This window comes from Ptychodera flava, chromosome 18 (assembly GCF_041260155.1).
Source record: "Ptychodera flava strain L36383 chromosome 18, AS_Pfla_20210202, whole genome shotgun sequence".
NCBI lineage: Eukaryota > Metazoa > Hemichordata > Enteropneusta > Ptychoderidae > Ptychodera > Ptychodera flava.
In genome coordinates, this window is record NC_091945.1 from 32,052,542 (window position 1) to 32,073,304 (window position 20,763).

General features: G+C 37.5%; 2 protein-coding genes across 2 annotated transcripts in view; both read left to right on the plus strand.

The window, feature by feature from the left end:
- The window catches only part of LOC139117712 (von Willebrand factor A domain-containing protein 7-like), a 40,303-nt gene extending 26,835 nt beyond the window's left edge, over positions 1-13,468 (plus strand). The window contains exons 2-7 of the mRNA XM_070680955.1: positions 10,260-10,385; positions 10,866-11,039; positions 11,331-11,400; positions 11,745-11,836; positions 12,530-12,709; positions 13,377-13,468. Of these exons, the coding sequence (XP_070537056.1) occupies positions 10,260-10,385; positions 10,866-11,039; positions 11,331-11,400; positions 11,745-11,836; positions 12,530-12,709; positions 13,377-13,447 (713 nt within the window). The 3' untranslated portion in view covers positions 13,448-13,468. The remainder of the gene's footprint in view (positions 1-10,259; positions 10,386-10,865; positions 11,040-11,330; positions 11,401-11,744; positions 11,837-12,529; positions 12,710-13,376) is intronic.
- A 14-nt stretch (positions 13,469-13,482) lies between these two features.
- LOC139117713 (von Willebrand factor A domain-containing protein 7-like) lies at positions 13,483-20,512 on the plus strand. Its single transcript, XM_070680956.1, has 5 exons — positions 13,483-13,594; positions 14,368-14,497; positions 17,949-18,118; positions 19,578-19,883; positions 20,295-20,512. The coding sequence occupies exons 1-5, from the start codon at positions 13,483-13,485 to the stop codon at positions 20,510-20,512; spliced, it is 936 nt and encodes a 311-aa protein (XP_070537057.1).
- Positions 20,513-20,763: the final 251 nt, after the last annotated feature.

Below are 20,763 nucleotides of genomic sequence, written 5' to 3' on the forward strand. Positions count from 1 at the left end.
AAAATGAGAACGGTCAAGATTACTTGAAATTCAACAGCAGCCTGAATAAGCTTGTTATTTGTATTGAGAAATGTGCAGAAATATCAGTATTCAGAAGAGCCGACGGCAACTGAGTAGAAAACAGGATCTTGAGTAACTGTTAAAACGGGAAGAGAAATTACTGTGTGATTATCCATGGAGGAAAATTACTACTTAAAGAGGCGGAAGGCAGGCAAATCAGAGCGAGGGCTCAGTGGGTTGACAAAGGTGAAAAAAGCATAAAGTATTGCTTTGGCCTAGAAAAAAGAAACAACGCAATAAAGAAAAATATTGTTAAACTCAAGATAGAGGAAGGGAACGTGGTCACTGACCTCTATGGTATTTTGAACAAAGGAAGAAATGAGCTTTTATAGGAATTGTATGGCGAAAAACAGCAGTCGCTCAGCTTTGATGACTTATTGATAATTTTGAATTACTCATGTTGAGTCAGACACACAGAAATAGGGTTGATGAAGAATGTTGCTTGGTGATAAGTAAAATGAAAAATTAAGAAGAAAAATATCCCGGTTATGATGGTTTAACCATCAAATTTTATTATGTTAGCTGGCCGTTACTAGGGAATTAAATTATTGATTCGTTCAACAATGCCTTTAAGAACGGCAGATTGTCAATTTCACAACAGAGAGGTGCTGCATAAGAAAAATAAGCCCGAGCTTTTAAAAACCTGGAGGCAAGTGTCATTATTATCATGTACTGATTATAAGATATTGACACAAGTTTTATCTAGCAGAGTTCCAAAGGTTATCTCAAATATTGCAAATACTGATCCAGTAGGTTGTAACATAAAAGGTAGATTTGTTGGTGATATAGTAAAATTAGTTGACGATATGAATAATGATACTTCTGGGCACAATATTTCTGGTGTAGCTCTTTACGTAGACTTTGTAAAGCTTTTGATTGTACTAATTTGAAGTTCATACATCAGTCATTCGAAGATTTGGCTTCGGCCCAGACTTTAGAAGATGGGGTGAAAATGGTTAATTCTGACGTAAAAAGTTGTATAACCAATAATGGTTGGATGTCGAGTTTTTCATCGACCAGAGGGATACGTCAAGAATGCCCTGTTACAACCGATAACGTAGTAACTAACCGATAACGTATCAACCCGATAACGTAGTAAAAATTTACCGATAACGTAGTAAATCAACCGATAACGTAGTAACGAACCGATAACGTAGTAAAAATTTACCGATAATGTTGTAATTTTTCCTAACCGATAACGTATCAACAAATTTACCGATAACGTATCAATGTACCAATAACGGATTAAATCAACTGATAACGTAGAAAAGTCAACTCATACTGCATCAAAACAACCACTTACGTATCAATTAACTGATGATATCGGATTAAGCGATTCATGGGGAGCGATGGATCGATCAATTTATAGATAGATAGATATTAGATAGATAGATTGATAGATAGATAAATAAGTCGATCGATGTATATCGATAGATAAAGCGATCACTCAACCGATAGAGCGATCGATCTACCTATCGATGCTTGATGGGTCGGTCGATCGATCGATCAATCGATCGATAGATAAATTGGTGAGCAGATCGATCTATAGAATGACGGATCTATCAATTCGATAGGAAAATAGCTCAATTAATCGATAGATCGCTTCAATAAATCGGTCAATAGATAGATAGATCTAAAGGGCGATTTGTTATGACATTGTCTCATACTCAGTGTTTTTCTTCTCTTTATTTTTCCGTTTAGCGTAAATTGTTACAAAATTCTGCAGCAAATCAATCGTGTTTCGACTGTTTTCATGGTAGTACGAACAATTAAGTTGATCTAAATATTGTTAAACTGCTGGAATAGGTTTGGGAAGTTGTTTCTAGTTTTGCTATGGTAACTATACAGTTTAGTTAAAATTCAAAGAGATAGTGTAATTACTGATGAAACATAGGCAGGGGAATGAGCGGCTGTTGGTTTACACAGAGAACCCTATACCCAGATAGAAAACTATTACGTGTATGTATCGGCTACAATTCAGACAGAAATGTAATAGCAAGATTAGAAACAACTTTCCAAACCCATTCCGGTAGTTTAACAACATTTAGATCAAGTTAGTCGTTTGTGCTGCACAAAGTTATAAAGGCAAGTCGTGGGAATATTTTGCTCCCCGTAAATATGTGATTACTACAAAACTTTTTTTTAACAAAGTAATCGGACCAGTACAAAAGGGAATCACCGATAGCCAACAACGCAAATCTCGCACACATATTGCATACGTCACTGTTAGAAGTAACTGCGTATTAGTGATTAAGCAAAGAGTATTAATGATTTATTCGTACAATTGACGATTTTGATGTTATTCAAAGTCTCCATCGGATGTATTTGAAAAAAGGTAAGCATATCAGTGATTAATATGCAGGTACCTAATATAAATGTATGAGTTAACTCTGGTTTAAGCGGTTTTTTTCTATCAGCACTATACTATGTACAACTACTCGATGATTTTTTGAAGTCTTTGTAATCCTAATTCAAATAAGATGTGACTTGACGTGAATCACGACAGAAAGGATAAAAAGGAAAGAATAAGCAATATGTTGTCTACAAAATATCTTGACTTAGCTTGCTTACAGGAGTAACTTGCAAAATTAATGAATTTTGATCATAGGGAATTCAGTTGAACAATGAGTCCAGATTTACCTGTAATTCAGTCCCAGAATGAGAGTTACATTGTAAAGACTTTTGCCATTTTGATATACTGACGTTGCAAGTAACGAATATCAATAAGTATTCCTGCAGTATGAATTAAAGATACAAAACACATGTGAGGAATACTTATTGATTAGTTCGCATTTCCCAAATTGATGAAATTCGATTTGTGATGTCTGAGTATTATCACGAAAACAGTATACTCCAAGTATATGTAACTCTGAAGATGTAACTGATTGATTTTTAAAAAAAGGAAAGCTACAACACTCGTTTATATTCAGTTAGTTTCCATTATTAATACTTTATTGGTCGATTGATAATTATTGTTGACTGATGCATTATCAGTTGATTGGAATCTTTACTCTTTGACTTGGCTAGGTTATAGGTTGATTTGATACATAATTGGTTGATTTAATACGTCATCGGTTGATTTGATACGTTATGTTCACTTGGCTACATTATGGGTTGATTTGATACACTATCTCTTTATATATATATATATATATATAATATATATATATATATATATATATATATATATATATATGTCAATCGTTCTATTAGTCGAGGAATCGATCAATTCATTCAATCATTCAATCGATAGAAATATCAATCGATGGATACATCAGAGCATCCATCGAATCAATCGGTTGATCTATCGATTAATCAATGGGTTGATCGATTGATCGAGGAGAGATCTATCCCTATGAATCTATTCCCAGGAATCACTTGATCCGATACATTATCAGTTGATTTGATACGTTATCGGTAGGCCTAAATTTGTTGATACGTTATCGGTTAGGAAAAATTACTACGTTATCGGTAAATTTTACTACGTTATCGGTTAGAAAAAATTACTACGTTATCGGTTCGTTACTATGTTATCGGTTGATTTACTACGTTATCGGTAAATTTTTACTACGTTATCGGGTTTGATACGTTATCGGTTAGTTACTACGTTATCGGATGTAACATGCCCTCTAAGTGCTTTGCTTTTGTGATGCGTGTAGAAGTATTGGCTTGTAAAATTCGTCAATGTGCTGACATATAGAACGTAAACAACTGCCATCATGTGACAATTTGCACAGAAATGTCGTTAAAATAGCACAGTTAGCTGACGACATCACTCTATTTCTCAAAGACGAAAAAATCAATTATAAATTAGCTCTTGAATTTTTAGAGGATTTCGAAAAGACGTCTTGTTTGAAAATGCTGCAGCAACTTGTGATGTAAATTTTCCATAACTGATAATAAAAAGATGTCATACTTTGAAACAAAATATTATTATCGTAGTCTATGAAAATATGGACTTCATTGCAAGACTTTTGAGGCTCTCATGCGGCCTGGACGCAGCACTTGACCCCGCCTTGTTGAAGTGGAAACTGCAAAGGGATGCATGTGAAATACTCTGTGCGTCGAAAGTTCAGACGGCGGTGGAGTCTGAACACTTGTCTATACGAATACGAACCCCCATATTGATAACAATTTGCAACACATTGGCTTTTTGTCAGACTCTGAAATTATGACTGGTTTTTATGGAAGTTGTGCGTCAGACAAAGTTCGATCGCGGGAGAAATACGTACCGCAATGCATGTTGTTTACATTGACGGGGACATCGAAGATCGACGCAAAAAAGTTCCTCGACGCACAAAGTGATGATGTAGATGCGGGTTGTCGTGACAGAGAACGACCAGAGAATAAATCCTGGTATTTTTTGTTCATAGACGACAAACCTGGCTAGTGCATGTGAAAACAGACTAAAGTCTGCGCAGTATCATGTCTAGCCTAAACGATTATGACGTATTTGTTCATGGCATAGTTGGAATTTAATCACCGGACATTGTACGGACGTCTTGTCAATTTGGAAGACATGGAAAGTTTACCTTAAAAAGCGTATTACTTAGTCGTTGGAGCACTGACATATGGCGGAGGTAAATCGGAAATGGAAAGAAACATAAACTGAATAAGTAACCTACATTTGCAGAACGTGTACTTTCACGACGATATTTATTACTGGCGCAGCCAAAATGAACACCAAGATGTCAGCTGCTGTCGACAGTTGATTTGTTTTGGCTTTCCGCTGGTAATAACAACAGGTGCTTGCAGCGTTGCTCGTATAGTCGATCGAAGACCCGGGATTGAAGTGTGAGGCTGAACATCGGTAGTCGTGAAGAGAATACACATATTTTCTACAATACTACGGATGTTGGGTCTTGAGCTCTGAGTCCACATATAGCTGTGATATTTTGGGACAGGATTTCTGCCTTTTACGGGCTGGTTTTGAATTTTACGTAAAAGTCAAAACCAGCCCGTAAAAGGCATTAATCCCGTCCGAAAACACAACCCACAGCTAGCTATCAGGCCTTAGGTTTCAAACTTCGATCCCGTCTCTTCGATCGACTATCCAAGTCACGCTTGTAAGCATGTTTGCTACCAACAATAATCTTGTCATTTTCCTTGTGACATGCACTAAAATATGGAAAATTCTAACTGTGGGAATACGATTGCAAGCAATGGGATGGACTTTCAAGCAGAAATTGTCGGTCTGTTGTGTGAGCTCACAATTTCGTTCAGAACAAAGAGTGCTGTCGCTTGTCGAGTGTAGCGCTACATATCAGGCTATAAAATGCGTCGTTGTTGGCGCTACTGGCGAAATACTTGACGACCTGAAGTGACCGAGCGACTCCCTTCCAACGGATGAAAGGCACTTGGTAAAATTCTCGGCGGTAGCGATAGACGGACCCCGTGTTGAATCGATGAGTTAAGATTCAGGGCTGGCAGACTTGGACGAAGATTCCCCACTCTGGGCAAGAGTTCCCTAGTCGAATCTTACAAGATCACATAGTTTAAACAAAGTTTGTTTAAACCTTCCCTTTGTTCATTTAGATCGGAGGGTCGAGCCCGAAACGTTATTTATTATCTCATGACACCCATGTGTTTTTATACGCCGTTTTTTCCGATAATGCAATTTTAGCTCTTTCACTTTAATTTAAGTTGTCACATTTACACTTCGCTCTCTACTTACCCCGTCTCTCGCTTCTTCGCCACGACGATAGAGTATTCAGATCACGGACACAAATTCACCTGTCTTGCCGATCAATGTTGTATCTCAACAAGAAGTAACCCGTAGAAAAAAGACCATTAACTATCACTTTCATGGATGTGTTGTAAACATCCATGATAACTAGACATTTATGGATAACATTGTCACTGCACGACAATAATACGTGCGTTCATGTTTCTAGCCCGTGCTGGACACAGTTTCGTTCCCAAGTACATGAGTTTTCATTAAAACATATGATGTGCAAAAAATGTAGCAGCAATATTGTAAGTCTAATTATTGTAAAATTTCATGACATGTTACCACAAAGAATGCATCAAAGCACATAAAGATAACGATAACATCATGAACATGTGATGTTTTATAACCCGGTATTTATTCGGGCTAGAGCGCCAGTTTTATTATCCCTCGCGGGCTTACGTTACCAGAAACACATCGCTATACGGCCTACGGGAAAAGCGATGTGTTTCTGGTAACGCACGGCCTCTCGTGGTAATAGACGCGCGCTATAGCCTTCATGACCAGGTAATAGGTGTTCGCTATACACCGGTAATAGGCAGTGTTACCATTCAAATTGGATCAATGCTTACTCAAGCAAATAGGGGGGTTAAACTTTTTTCATCTTAAAAGGGGATCATCAATTTTTATTTTTTTTTGGGGGGGGGCAATGGGTGGGGGTTCTCTGATTTTGATTGATGCACAAGTAGAGTTGTCCGGCCCACCCCGACCACAATGACTGAACGCTCCTTATTTACACATAACATGGAAGTACCTCCCGAAAACAGCTGCTTATTAAAAATTGCTCCTTGCAGATGAGATTACCCTCTTAAATCTATCTTGGCTCGGCTGGCGGATTCGAAAGAACGTTTCCCCAAATCAGTAAAGTTATAGTAATCCCCTAGCCCTCGCGAAAACGTTAATGACGGTTCCTTTAGGCGAGTGCAATACGGGACACATTGTACCGAAATCGACATGCGCCTGCGTAGGTGGTTCTATCGTATCATATCAACGGGTGGATTTCTGGAATAGCTTTACCGCTAAAAAAGTGCTCTATTACCACAGAGCGACCATCGTAGAAATGAAACCCAGCGTCCTTGACCGACCATTGTTCAGAAGACGGATACACGGCACGCATATTCAGAAATAGCAGTCATAGTGACGCAGACGACAAATAGTGACAATCCTGGTATGGAGAAGAGCAAACTAAATGTTTTGCTTGAGGAGTTCTAAAAGAAACTGTTATTGTTTACGCTGCTCCTTAAGTGCCTGTACGTATTTTATAATTGATCTCATTGCAACACCAATTTTCCTTATATCTAACGCTATTGGTTTCGGACATAATTATTGCAAGTTGAATTTTGTCACTGTTTCTTATATTTCCAGACATAATTTTAAATTGATAAGATGTACGTATGTAAGATTATGCTTCTTATGTTTCAACTTCTTATCAAATTAAGGGGGAGATGTAGTACTCTTAATGATTGTGACGAGAGCTCAACTACTACTTGGAATATGACTAGCTCTGTTACATGTATTTAAATTCTGAGAATTAAAGTGAAATAATGTGTCTTACTATGACTAGACAATGGAAGATCGTGGACAGATATTCAATTCAGGTGGTGGGAGGGGGTAGGTCAAATGCTGAATTCCCATGCTTTACAACTTCCGTGTAATCTACTGGCCAAATAAAAATGTGCATGTATCTGGGGTGCGAACCTAATATAAATAAGGTAAAGCTGTTTCAATATGCAAATTTGGGCGTAGTGCGTCTTTAAATCATTCATGTGTAACGAAAGTTGCAACCATTACGTTTCCTTGTACTCGACGGTATACAATATGATGTCTGATCGCGTCCTTTGTTTCGCTTTATTGGTTTTAATTTCCAGTTCGCTAAATTGCACAGAAGCATTCTACGCCATCGTGAGCAAGACAAGCGCCCCAGAAGATGATTTTACACACAAAACAATATCTCACCGTGCTTTACTGAGGGTAGTGGCCAGGTATCTAGAAGCCAATCCTCGACCAGAAGTTCGATCCGGTCCGGTGATTTAGTATCGCTGGAGCCTTTGACGTCTTCAAGTTTGTGTACAGCCTACTACGGAGGTAAGTGTTGTCTAGATTTTCTTTTTCGTCGATATTTTCCCATTGTACTGGGCTCACAAACATTTTTTTTCCAAGTTGGGATGCCTTATAAGAGATACTGTTGTGCATTATACAAAAGGAAAAAAGATATAATGGTCGCAGTTGATTTTGAAAAGCGGCTATTTTTACATAGTCTGAACTAGAAGAGAAACTCAACTCTTTTATTCTACAATTTAGGCAATCCTCAATGCGAGAAAACAAGAGATAACGAGGCTATGTTATCTTCACTTTCACAATTACCTTTTTGGTCATTGAAAATAAAAATAAAATTACTTGCATACGCGACCTATTTTTCCGACTCCAAGCTAACGGTTAACCGTTACCAAGTGCCATATTTAATCTAGTAGAACGTCTGAGTATTCAATTTCCTTACAGCTGTAGGTTTTGTCGGTTATGTATATTTCCATAAAGGAAAATGATACTTTCTTCCAATTCACGTTAAAGGTGGTTATTTAATCATTTATCAGTCATATGATTATGGACCGAATAAACATTTGCTAAAAAGGGAATACTTGCAAATAGATAAACTTTTAAAAGTACACTCTCTTTACTTGGTAGACAGGTTAAAGAGAATTTGTGTGCGCCAACTTGGTCATTACAAAGATATATTTGAAGTTATCGGGCTCACAAATATTTATTTCCGACTCTCTGCGCATAAAGATATGCCCCTGTGATCATGAAGTACGGTACCCACTGATAAGCTTTTCCCCAATTTCTGTCATTTTGGAGCTTTCATGGTTGCCGATAGCGGCGGTGGTTATACATTTACCACTTTCACCAGCGACGACCATTGGGTGTTACTAACTTACAGTTACTACCACACCCCGGTTTTCTTTGTCATACTTGTACCACTGTAATTACGACAACAGACCTGATTGGTACTTACATGCTACCAAGGAAAATAACAAGAAAAGAGGACAATAGGTACTGATGTCACGAATGATTAATCATCCTACATGAAATCCATATTGGTGGAGTAGCTTATACAGAGGCAGAGATATGCTTCCAGTGCACTGTGCATAATATTAACACGTACTGTTTTGGACAGAGGCAGTGGTACCCTCACTCGCACCATGGAGTTAAAAATGAAAGTTCACGTGTACATTAGCACATTGTGGTAGCTGTTAGCTGTGGGGCCGTAACTGTGGTGCTTACAGCCTGGATTTCTACCTTTTACGGGCTAATTTTAACATTAATGACTTTTAACCCCGCCATCGTGTTGGCGGGGTTAAAAGTTTTACAACTTTTACGACTTAAAAGTCGTAAAAATCAAAATCACGGTCACACACGAACGCGCTCGCGTATCCATGCGCTCCAAGCTGACATTGTCACGTCAGGGACGAGTGTTACGCTTGCGATCGTGTCGATCAGTTGTTACTTGAATGACAACAAAAGTGAATTATGTTTTCTCTGTTGTTATTGACAAGGGTCCGGCATTCACAGGCCGGCCAATGGGACATCACACTAAAACAAAAATTGACTGACTTCGCCTGTTTGTAAGCGCTAGCGTTCCCGGGGTCAAGGATTCGCTCCGCCCGTACCCCGCGCCTAACCTCGATCCCAGCTTTGTACGTAGCCGGCGGTTAACTGTTTTTATTTTTTATCTAATGTAGGCCTAGTATATCCATGTAAGATATATATGTGGTCCAATTTTGATATATTGTAGTCTAATTTTGATATGCTGACGTTTTCACCTATATTAAATCACAGACAAACAGAAAAATGCACATATGCCGGCTAGCCCGTGTAAAGCCGGAAACCCAAAAATTAATTAGATTAGTGATTATGTATTTTGAAAAACACTTTGACTCTGCTTGTCAAATATTCCTTGGAAGTTACCGCTGAAAAACATTGCTGCAAGGTGGGTAAAAAAATAATAACTTACCTATTTCCTCCACCCCCAAAAAAAATCACATGGGTCCCCCCCTTAATCCAGGCCTCTCGTCTTCCAGAGGGGCCTCAAGAACAGTATAGTGCTGTTACGTCTTCGTTGATCAAAATGTACACAACATGAATCACATCTACCCATATTTACGATTGCGTCATATGCTTAAAAATATACTACTGTTCAGCTATTGCAATGTCTGCCCGAAGTAAAACTCCATTCTGGCGCGCAAGGCACATGGAACCAGAACGAGAACTATCACGTACATCACAGTTTCGTTGACTAGACCCCTCGTTTGCAAATTGCAATCAAGTATGTGCTGGTTAGAAATTAAGTTTATTAGGGCAGTAAACTCAGCCGATCTTGGTAGCTGAAGGATACACGTTGCATTCAAAACGACTACCACGAGTCGCCTGTGGTTGCAGTAATACATATTCTGGAATTTATCTTTATTCTTGGCAGCGGGACAAATTTTGGCCATAGACTTGGAAGGAGCTATTGAAGAAATGATTTCTGGAAACTTGCACGTCGATTTCTTTCAGTCTTTCTTTCCCGAGCCACATTTCAACGCCGAGAAAATAAAGAAAGGTAACTCTTGCCTTTAAACTTTGCATCTCTCTCTCTCTCTCTCTCTCTCTCTCTCTCTCTCTCTCTCTCTCTCTCTCACATAAGAAATTACTTCAAATGAAAAGTAACAGATATTATTACTTTGTATTTGAAGTAACATGTGTTATTATTTTTAACGCTCTCCTTTAGCATCGAGCACTTTAATTCACAATGAGGACATAAGTATACTCATTCATATATATATATATATATATATATATATATATATATATATATATATATATATATATATATATGTATATATATATATATATATAACATTTGTCTGTCTGTTGTCTTTCTCTTTGCCTGACTGCCTGTTTGCCCTCTTGTCTGTGTTTTCAGTGATCTAGATCAACCACGGATTGTGATGCAATGTCAGTGAACCTTTTCGAATGGCTTCGGCTTTTATGAACCAAACACTGACAGTCGCACTAAATTGTGACTCTTAATCTCCGATAGGTAATCTTCGTCTTCAGAACACTCGCGACACCATCATCAGTTATTTACAGAAATCAGAGCCGGACTACTCCACAGCTCGTACACTGATTGGCGAATATTTGCATATCCTTCAAGATTTCTATAGCAACACCAATTGGGTGGAAATGAAAGGCGCGATACCATATGAGGATTTGGGTAATTATTGATGCTTTCCAAAGTCACCAAGCTGCCCTATATAAAACGAATTGTGGGATCGCTGTCACTTGACGTGAGAAAATGACTTCATACAGACTGTGTGATCCCAGTAATCTCTGAATTTCAATAAAACAGAACAAAATACTCGCTGTCTACGATTATGTTCGCTTCGCAGCCATGTGAAAGCTACGTTAAGAAAGTGTACCATTCTTTCCAAAGAGACATGTTTTAAAAATGTCAACATTTGCGGCCAAAAATCAGTCACAAATCTTCATACAATTTTGTACTTAGGTTTATCGGGAGTCCATATTCTTGTCCATTCCAAGCCTTCTGAAAACACTTGCACGAACTGTGATGATGGGTAAGGATATTTATATAATGTCAACAGAGACGGGTAGGCCTACATGTATGGTCTATATTCTGCTTGTCGAAATGGGTACAGAATCCTAATATTGTGAATTAAACCTTACTGAACCTCTTGAACCGACTTGATGACTAAATATTAAAACTTTTCACGGCTACGCTTTTCTTGTCAAATGAAATATCTGAACGTAACTGAAAGGAATTGAAAGTACTCAAAGTCAATGAGTTTCATCAAGATTTTAAAGTTACGATCAAGTTTAACTGACGAAGTATTTTGCCCTCTTTTTTCTCTAGATTACAGGAAAAGAGCGGTTACTACAATTTTTCTCTTTTTTTTTCAAGAATACCTGGTGACTGCGACAGTAATCTGATTGTGGCTGCAGATACTCTGACTAGTGGATACAAATCAGGACAGCAAACGAAGAAACCGAAAGGTATGATGAAACCTAGCTATCTACGCAGATTGATACAAATACAATATACTATAGATAGATAGATAGATAGATAGATAGATAGATAGATAGATAGATAGATAGATAGATAGATAGATAGATAGATAGATAGATAGATAGATAGATAGGTAGGTAGGTAGGTAGGTAGGTAGGTAGGTAGGTAGGTAGGTAGGTAGGTAGGTAGGTAGGTAGGTGGATGGATAGATGGATGGATGGCTGGCTGGCTGGCTGGATGGATGGATGGATGGATCCAACCATCCATTCATACGTACTTAACTGAGCCGGAGTTATTAGTATTAAAAATATTTGTTTGACATCCATTCAATTTTTAAAAAGTAGGCTAAGAGATTCAAAAACATACAGAAAATTGTATAAAAGAAAAATCAATGTAGATAAAAGTTTTATATTTACTCGATTGCTTAATTGCAATATGTGTGTCCATTTATGACTTCAGATCAGAAATGTCTCTTAACCATCTATGAATAATATTAAAATATGACATTGAGTAATAATGCAGACGTTTGATGACATTTTATAAAATTTGTGAACAAAGATTCATGGCATAAAAGCTACGCGTTTGAATCCTGTTCCAATGCAAAACAAATAATTAACTTATGTGATTCCAAAATAATTTCTTGCTTCGATAAAACATTCTGTTCATTAATTCATTGACAGGTTCTGGTGACCAGGGCAAGTGTTCTCATGGTGGTCGATATGATCAGACCAGAAACATGATCGCGACTGGAGGCATCAACAAGGAATCACATGATCCACAGCTGTCTCCACACAATTCGTTGCATGAGGAAGCGACCTTGTCGGCCATGATGGCCACTGAGAATTTCTTCCTGGCAGAAGGTATTACTTAACATAGTGGGACAAATCAGTCAAATGGTCGCTGTAGTCATAATAAACTTATGTTGTCAATTTTCATTTGAAAGTGGAGCTCAAAGTGTCAATTCAACGCATAAGGCTTCTGTGAAAATTTCACAAATATCGATGGTATGCATAGCGATACCGCCACCATGATAACTCAATGAATATATCGCCAAGTTTTGTTCTGGATAAAAGTTGAAAATGCTGCGCCCTTTCTGCAGCAACCAAAATTTTTTGAAATGTTCTCAACAATTATAGAGTCATTTTACCCCTTCCGATATGAGACGATGTCATATAAGCACAAGTTCGTTCACGCGCGTGGTATAAATCTAAATTATAAAAGATTTTGTCCTCCTCAACAATTGCAAATAACATTTCGATCCTAGACTATTATCTGCTTTGTGACTTGTTGCTATAAGATAGTCTCATTAAACAAGGAACGGTGTGAAAGGAGATAAACAGAGAAACTAAGAACGGTCAGATTTGTAAGTTTTAGAAACTTGTCGACGTTCACTCCCATATTTTAGAATATTGACCATATCAGCCAAGTGAATTGCTTGTATTTGTTGTTAGAGATCTGACAGTTAACATAAACGGTGTACACGAAGTGATCGCTATACATTTTCCTTGATTCTTGTCTGTAAATAAGGGTATGGTCTGCGGAACAATATCAGTGATGACACTTTCCTTCGACTTTCAACCTCCGGCAAACGAGTTTGAAGTCACTAAGTATTGCCATGGACGTAACTGGAAGCATGCATGACGACATACAAGAGGCTAAGGAGATTTGTTACAAACTGATTGACGAGCGGGTAGGCACTGTCAACGAACCAGCTGATTACGTTCTCGTACCATTCAGTGACCCAGGTATGATGATGAAGGATGTCTTTTCAATGCCTGTACGGCCTGACATTCGCATGAATATCTGTATTTGAAATGATTTTATGTGATACCGTGGGTGTACAAAGTCCGCAACCCTGAAACTTCCCTTCACACTTGAGAGTAGGTTTAAGTGGGAAAAATCGGTATCTTTTTGCAATATATAATAAGCCAGTTAGTCATTAGATGCCAGGAATTTTCTCTGATAGAGTGCAGGACATAAATACATCGGCGTAGTATTTTCTCACTAACAATTCATAAATGTACGGGGCAACTTAACCGAAAGGATTTACAGACCATTTTTCAATACCAAAGTACTTCATCAACATTTATTGATTTCATCTTATCATAGTTTATACGTTGTTTTTTATGAATGGCTGATTAGATTCCTAATTCTTGCAATATTTATACTATAAGGCCTAATTTCTTTTTTTGCCTACCAGAAGGTAAGTGAAGGTCACTGTCTGTGACATTGAAAAAGAGGGGAAGGAATGGGTTGTCAATTTATTATAAATGTGAAAATATACCTGCTTACGATAGCTTACTAATACTCTTTTTTTTCCAATGCACACTAGATCAATACATTTCCATCGATTAACCGATCGCTCTATCTCAATAGAATTTCCATCCTGTTTCTTACCATTTTACGTTAATGGTGCACATGTGAAATATTACAAATGCAAATGTTCAAATGCGATTGATACGAAATCTTCAGGAACAGGGTAAATGATGACTTTTTCTCTACCTATATTTTACCGTAGGATATGGTCCAGTGTACAAAACTACTGATCCAGAAGAGTTCAGAGCTGCCATCAGTAACTTAACCGCTGATGGAGGTGGAGACTGTCCAGAGTTGTCAATGACTGGAATAGAGTTAGCGATACTGAACAGGTAAATGAAATAGACGCACAGTAATGAACTTACAATGACTAAATGAGTAAAATGATCAAACAGCCAAATAATAACGGTTCATTAAAGTTCATTAAAGTATAGAGGGCAAATGCTGAATTCATACAGTTTATGTACGTTTCAAAGAGCAAAAACTTCAAATGAAATATAAAACATGGCAAAAAAACTCTTGCAACCTCTTTCAATCTGTAAAACAACTACATAAACACGTATTAGCTAAAAAACAAAACGACATTACCGAAATGGAATCAATTAAGGTGCACACGAAAATACCAATATTGGGTGATGTATGATATTATATTCTTCCTTATTTATTTCAGATAAATTGTTTGAGTTATATTAGGCGCCGTAAAATAAATTCTTTGTTTGCCGTCCGCGTGCAGGTAGGTTTTTGGAAGAAATATGAAAAACAAACACAGATCGTATGCTTAAAAATACGACGCGTTGTGTCCTTCCTTGTTTGCAATGTCGCAGCAATTTTACTTAAATGTCGCAAAAACGCAAATGTCGTACGATCGTATTCGATACAAATCAGAATACCTATCGTAAAGGGGTACATCAACCGCTTACGTAAAGTGTACATGTGCACCTCCTGTTGTAGCGGACTGCAGTATACCGTAAGTGAAGATCGATCGACCGTTTCACAAGTTTATTTCTCCCTCAAAGTTTCCAAATAGGCGAAAGTGCGCGATATTGGCTTTTTCTCCATACAAGACGGATCGGAAACCATTCTTGACTGGTTTAGCTTCGAATAAGGAATTGAACTGAATGTCCATCGGCTTCTGCACGATCCGCGATTGATCACGATATTGGATCTGCACCGGGGCAAGCAGTTACCGCCGGTGAAATGTTCGTTGTTGAATGCTCCAAATAGTTCGTACGCAGTTGCTCTTACTTTGAATATTTTTGTACTAAAAACGATGTGGTCATTTTATAAGTCCGGATTAGAATTCAGTTTTCAAAAATAGCAATGGCCATTCGGCATTGCTGTCTGGACAAGCAGAATATTCAGCTTTTTAGTATGCAATAGCGCTGATCACTTAATGTCATTTTTCTCGCATTAATATGCAAAATTTGTCCGCAAGAACGATGAAATCAAAACTGCTACTGTCATAATACATACAGAAAATCACACTAATTCATATGAATTTATGGCTCAGACTACAAGTTGCAACAACGACCGCGCATGCAGTAACACAATTTGTCCGATTTTCAGGCAGCAGTGTTCGAAGTCGCGCGCGCAACTATAATATATATAGTAACAAACCTGACACTGAGATCAGCGCTATTAGAATTCGGCTAAAAGACTAGTTGATACACAAAATTCAGAATAAATAGCCTTTAAAGTTACAGCTAATGGAGCATTTCACTCAACAGAAACAGTGCTCAGGACTGGTATTTATTTGACACTTAAAAAGGAGGATTTGTACTCAAGGCTGTTATTTGTTCAGCTACAAACTCTTCTTACTGCAAAAATTGTAATTGTATCGAAAAGATAGTAGTTTCACCTTTTACCAAGATATTTAGCATTTGTTTTCTGAGTGACAACTACATACTTTGTTATACTCAGTAACTTTTGGAGTTTAATATGTGGAATTTTAAGGTTTTGCAAGAACATCTTTTTGTTTCTAAGGTTACCACTACATTTCAAAATTTATAGTGTTCGTTGGTACTACATTGACTATTTCTCGGTGGACAAGCTTGACAGGTGCCGTCCAAGATACGCTTTTTCAATTGTCTAAATGCCCTGGACTACTCTTTGGTCGTTGTGTCCTCCTGCCCCGTCTGTTGTATTTTTCTCTCTTGTCCTTTCCCGTATTATTTTAGAATGGGATTTAAACTAAGTTTAAGGCTTGGTTTTGATCATATGATAGATATAAATTAAAGATAAGAATATACGTCCAATCGTAAACATCAATACAGGTCTCGATCTTAAATTTACATGTCATAATTAATATATAAATGTCACTTAGACACGTTGCAAAATTGAACCCATTACGTGAAATTCTTAGGTTCCTTCATTAGGTGTTAATTCAAATATATTTTGTTTTCTTCAAAACTTCGTAAACATCCTCGTAATACGTAAGTTGCATCTTTTTATATTTGTCGCAAATATGCTTTTTATTCATATTTGAGATCTTGTTATTTTAATTAATAGTTTTACTGGCACCTATGACCACCTAGTGCATAAATCTCCGTCAGAGACAATCTGTAGATCTTCGTAACACTGGTTGATTGCTATCACACTGCACATGTTGTAAATTATGTACTGGTATAGTGTTTATTGCCATTGTTTATTATGGAATTTTTGTTCAGACTCAGAGTCACCTAACTCTAAGTATGCTTGTTGTATTTACACAAGTATAACCTTTGTTTCCACGCATTGTTTTCAGCGTGCTAATGAAGAGCATAAGAAACACTGCATTGTAAATGTAACAGATGATTTTTTTCATACTTGTGACTCATAAACCGATGGGAAAGTTAGAGTTTATGCGATTGATCTGTGTTGTGTTTTTTTTTCTGTGTTTGTTTTTTTTTGCTGGCTGGCTGGTAGGTTTTTCAAAAATCCAAGGACGGCAAACAAAATTTTTTATTTACACGGCCTTACTATTAAATAATTCTCATTGATATCGATGGAATTACGTTTGACGAGTTAAGTATCAAGGTAAGGGTAGTAATATTGTTACTTAAAGGTATTTGGAGAGAAGGGATATCATATAGTCATTGATAAATATGTTACTTACCGCAAAGAATATTAGTGAGTACTGCTTTAGTTCGAATGCGAACGTATAATTAAGTATTACTAATAATCACTGAAGCAATGAATGTACTAAGATTTTCACCGTCGTGCACAAACGATAGCTAGTGCACATATATGATGAATTGGTCAAAACCCAATGGTAGTATTCCGTTGGTGAAAAAATTGCTAATGTGATAATATATTGAAATTATGTCATGAAATGGTAAAACGTGTGTTTTTATTACCAAGAGCTGGCACGTGTGTGTTCTAACTGTGCAATATATCGCGAAAGAAGCAGTAACTTTCTCATGTCGATCGCGCTTGTTCTTGTATTTTGGGGTCAATATACTGGTATAATAAAATAATTACTGTCAACGCGATATTCAACGGCCTTTATTCTGCACTTTTGAAGAAATTATTCCCGACGAAGTAACCAACCTTGACTTGCATTCCGTACTCTTTTGAGACTTCTCTCTATGTTTTCTCCATCATATGTTTCTTATACAGAACATTCTCAAAAATCACTTGTCAGTAATTCTCTCTGTTATGTAGTGTTACTGACAGTCAATGTTCTCAGACCGAATTCTTTAGAAAAGACTTTTTACGTTACAGAGTTTACCATCAATACTTGACTAATGTGTCTAGAAAGCATTTGATATGCTATCTATCGTTTCCCTGAATATCTACATACAGTCTACCGGGTTCCGAGGTGTTTGTATTCACTGACGCCGATGCCAAGGACATTAACAAGACAGATGACGTCATTGCCTTGGGTCAAGCCCGCAAAACGAAGGTAACCAATTTCTTCACCAGCGAAAGAGGCTGCAGTCGCCGTCGGCGATCCACAGATGGTCAGTCTAATGGTAAGAGTTTGGGTTGCAATACATGTATTGTACACAGATTATATTTGTAGTCGATGCCACTCGTGTTAATATTATATTGCAAATATCTAATAGAGCTTATTCCTTTCTCATTACAATAAAGCGGTCCATTATTATTAATTACTAGATGGTGCTTATATACTAACTTTCCTATTAGTTTTCATGCATCAAAAGGTGAATCACTTGTTGCATTTGGACTACTATCATAATTTGTTGACGGCTGAAATAGAAGTGACAATAATAGCAACTGTGAACAACAACGGCAATGTAATAATGATGATTATTATAATCATAAAATTATAATAATATGTCCGTTTCTGTGCATTTTGTGTTCCATGTTTCACCTTTTAAAATCATTCTTTGTTACTTTAACCAATTTTTCCAGATTTCCCATTTTACAAGATATATGTGTAATTTATGCAGTTTTCCTAATTTTCCTAGATATTAGTATTCTGTTTTCCAGGTTTCCTGATGTTTCAAGAAATTGTGTGTAACTCTTGCGCAGTTTTTCTAGGCACTATGTAGCACTACGCGGATGACACAGTGCTGCATTTTAACATTGATATGGCCATCTGCCAGGAAATTATGACCATTTCCTATATCACAGATCCACTAGCGCTCCCAACATTCTTGCGGGTGATGGAGCTGCCTATGTATGTGTGAAAACTTTTTTTTATTATAAACATGGCAAGCGATTTTGGGCTCAGGGTAGGTTTGGACCTAGATTTGATAAAATCCGAGATGTGAAAATTAATCAGGACACAAGAACTCTCCGGAACAATAAGAGACCGTATTACAATGCAAACATGCTTAAAAACAGATTGACTGGAATCTGGCTGCAATACAGCCGTATGAAACACCCGACTGCTGCTTTCAGGGAGCTAGAAAATGGAGACTCACCGTACTTGCAACAATGAAAAGCAATGATGTTACTCCTTCTGGTTTCAGTCGGAACCAGGGGAGCAAAAACTTCCACCCTACATTATTCCCTGCAACCTGCCAAAGAGCGTGAAACCTTTTTATGATTTGTTTGTCGTTTCACTGTCTACCGACATTTCATGCTAATATAATGACATCGTAAGTTTAATTTTCATCGCGATAGATAGTTCTCTAGTTTATCGAAGAGGTAATGGCAACTGCGCCTGTTCATTATCACCCAGACTGCAAAGTATCACTAACAGCGAGGGAATATGAAAGTTGGGGTCTCATTGCAATTCCTAATAAGTAAATTTCAACCTAAAATCACCATCGCCTGTTTCGTTAGCATCTCCGTCACTTTCTCTGCGTTATTTATTTCTTCCTAGAGTGATAATTGAGGACCCCCGAAAGGGTCGAATTCGTGGAGGTAAAATACGTACCCGAAAAATAATCAGAGGCTGAAGTAATTAACCTGTCTACCTATCGGAGTGATAACGATTTTTATGTCTGTTGTCTTTTCAAGCAAATGCTATTGTACCCATGACTAAACAACGCCCTCGTAGAAGACGCAGTCTGGACGCTTATGAAAGAATCGCTACGGCCACGGGTGGACTAGTTCTCCAAGTTACAAAAGTTGAGCTATCTACAGCCACTGAGATTATCAATCTAAGCTTTGAAGGCGCAGAAGTCACCATTCTAATCGTTGACGTGATTGGAAGGAGTAGTGTCACATTTCCAGTGGACAACACAGTTTCAAAGATTGAAATTTCAGTGTCTACGACTGACAAATCGCTGAGTAGGATTTCGTATGACGTTACAGGCCCAGACGGTAAGTATTTATATGGATAAGATTTCGTTCCGGACCGAATTCTATAAACTGCGATTAAATATTACTACAAACCATTTTTACTATTATTATCCGCATCAGTATTTAAGTCACTTCGGTATTTTTTGTGGTAAAATAAGATACTTTCTATAACTGACATTGTATATTTCATATGCGATTTAATCTCTGATGTACTTTTGCTAATTAAGGCTATGGAGGTTTCGGAATGATTCTGACAGAGAGGTTAGTAGTCCGTTAAACGAAGGCGACAACCACATTGAATATTTTCGTAGCAAGATGGAACGTCGAAATATATTATTCCTAAGTCGTCAAAATACTTAATTTATGTTTCCAAACTTAAAATGTTACATTTGTTTTAGAATTCTGAATTGTTTTACATTTTCTACCCATAAGGTCTACTACGGAATGACATTACAGAAGTGGTCAATACCGGAAGACAACTCGTACTCGTGACGAACTTAATTGATATTGGCGAGTGGAGGTTGAATTTCTACGATTACAACAGTCTGCACATTGTCGTCAACGCAACCAGTCAAATAGATTTCCTGTACACTTTCTATAGTGAAGACGATACTGGTCAGTTGGTACCCTTTTTCGGCTCACGGCGATGAGTACGTTTCCTTTTTAGAGAATTACAGAGTCGCCATATATCGTGTATTGCACGGGTATTTAACTTTTCAGTTTTGGTAGTTAAATAATTTCACGGGGGGATTGAGTCCACACATTTATACCGCCGTTTTGCAAAACTTGTGTGTGAAACTGCACAATAAAGGCCAGCCCTAAAAATCCAGGAACCGACCTAACCGACCTGTCCGACTTCATTTTGATAAAACGTCGCGTGAAATGTGTTCTGAAGACTCAG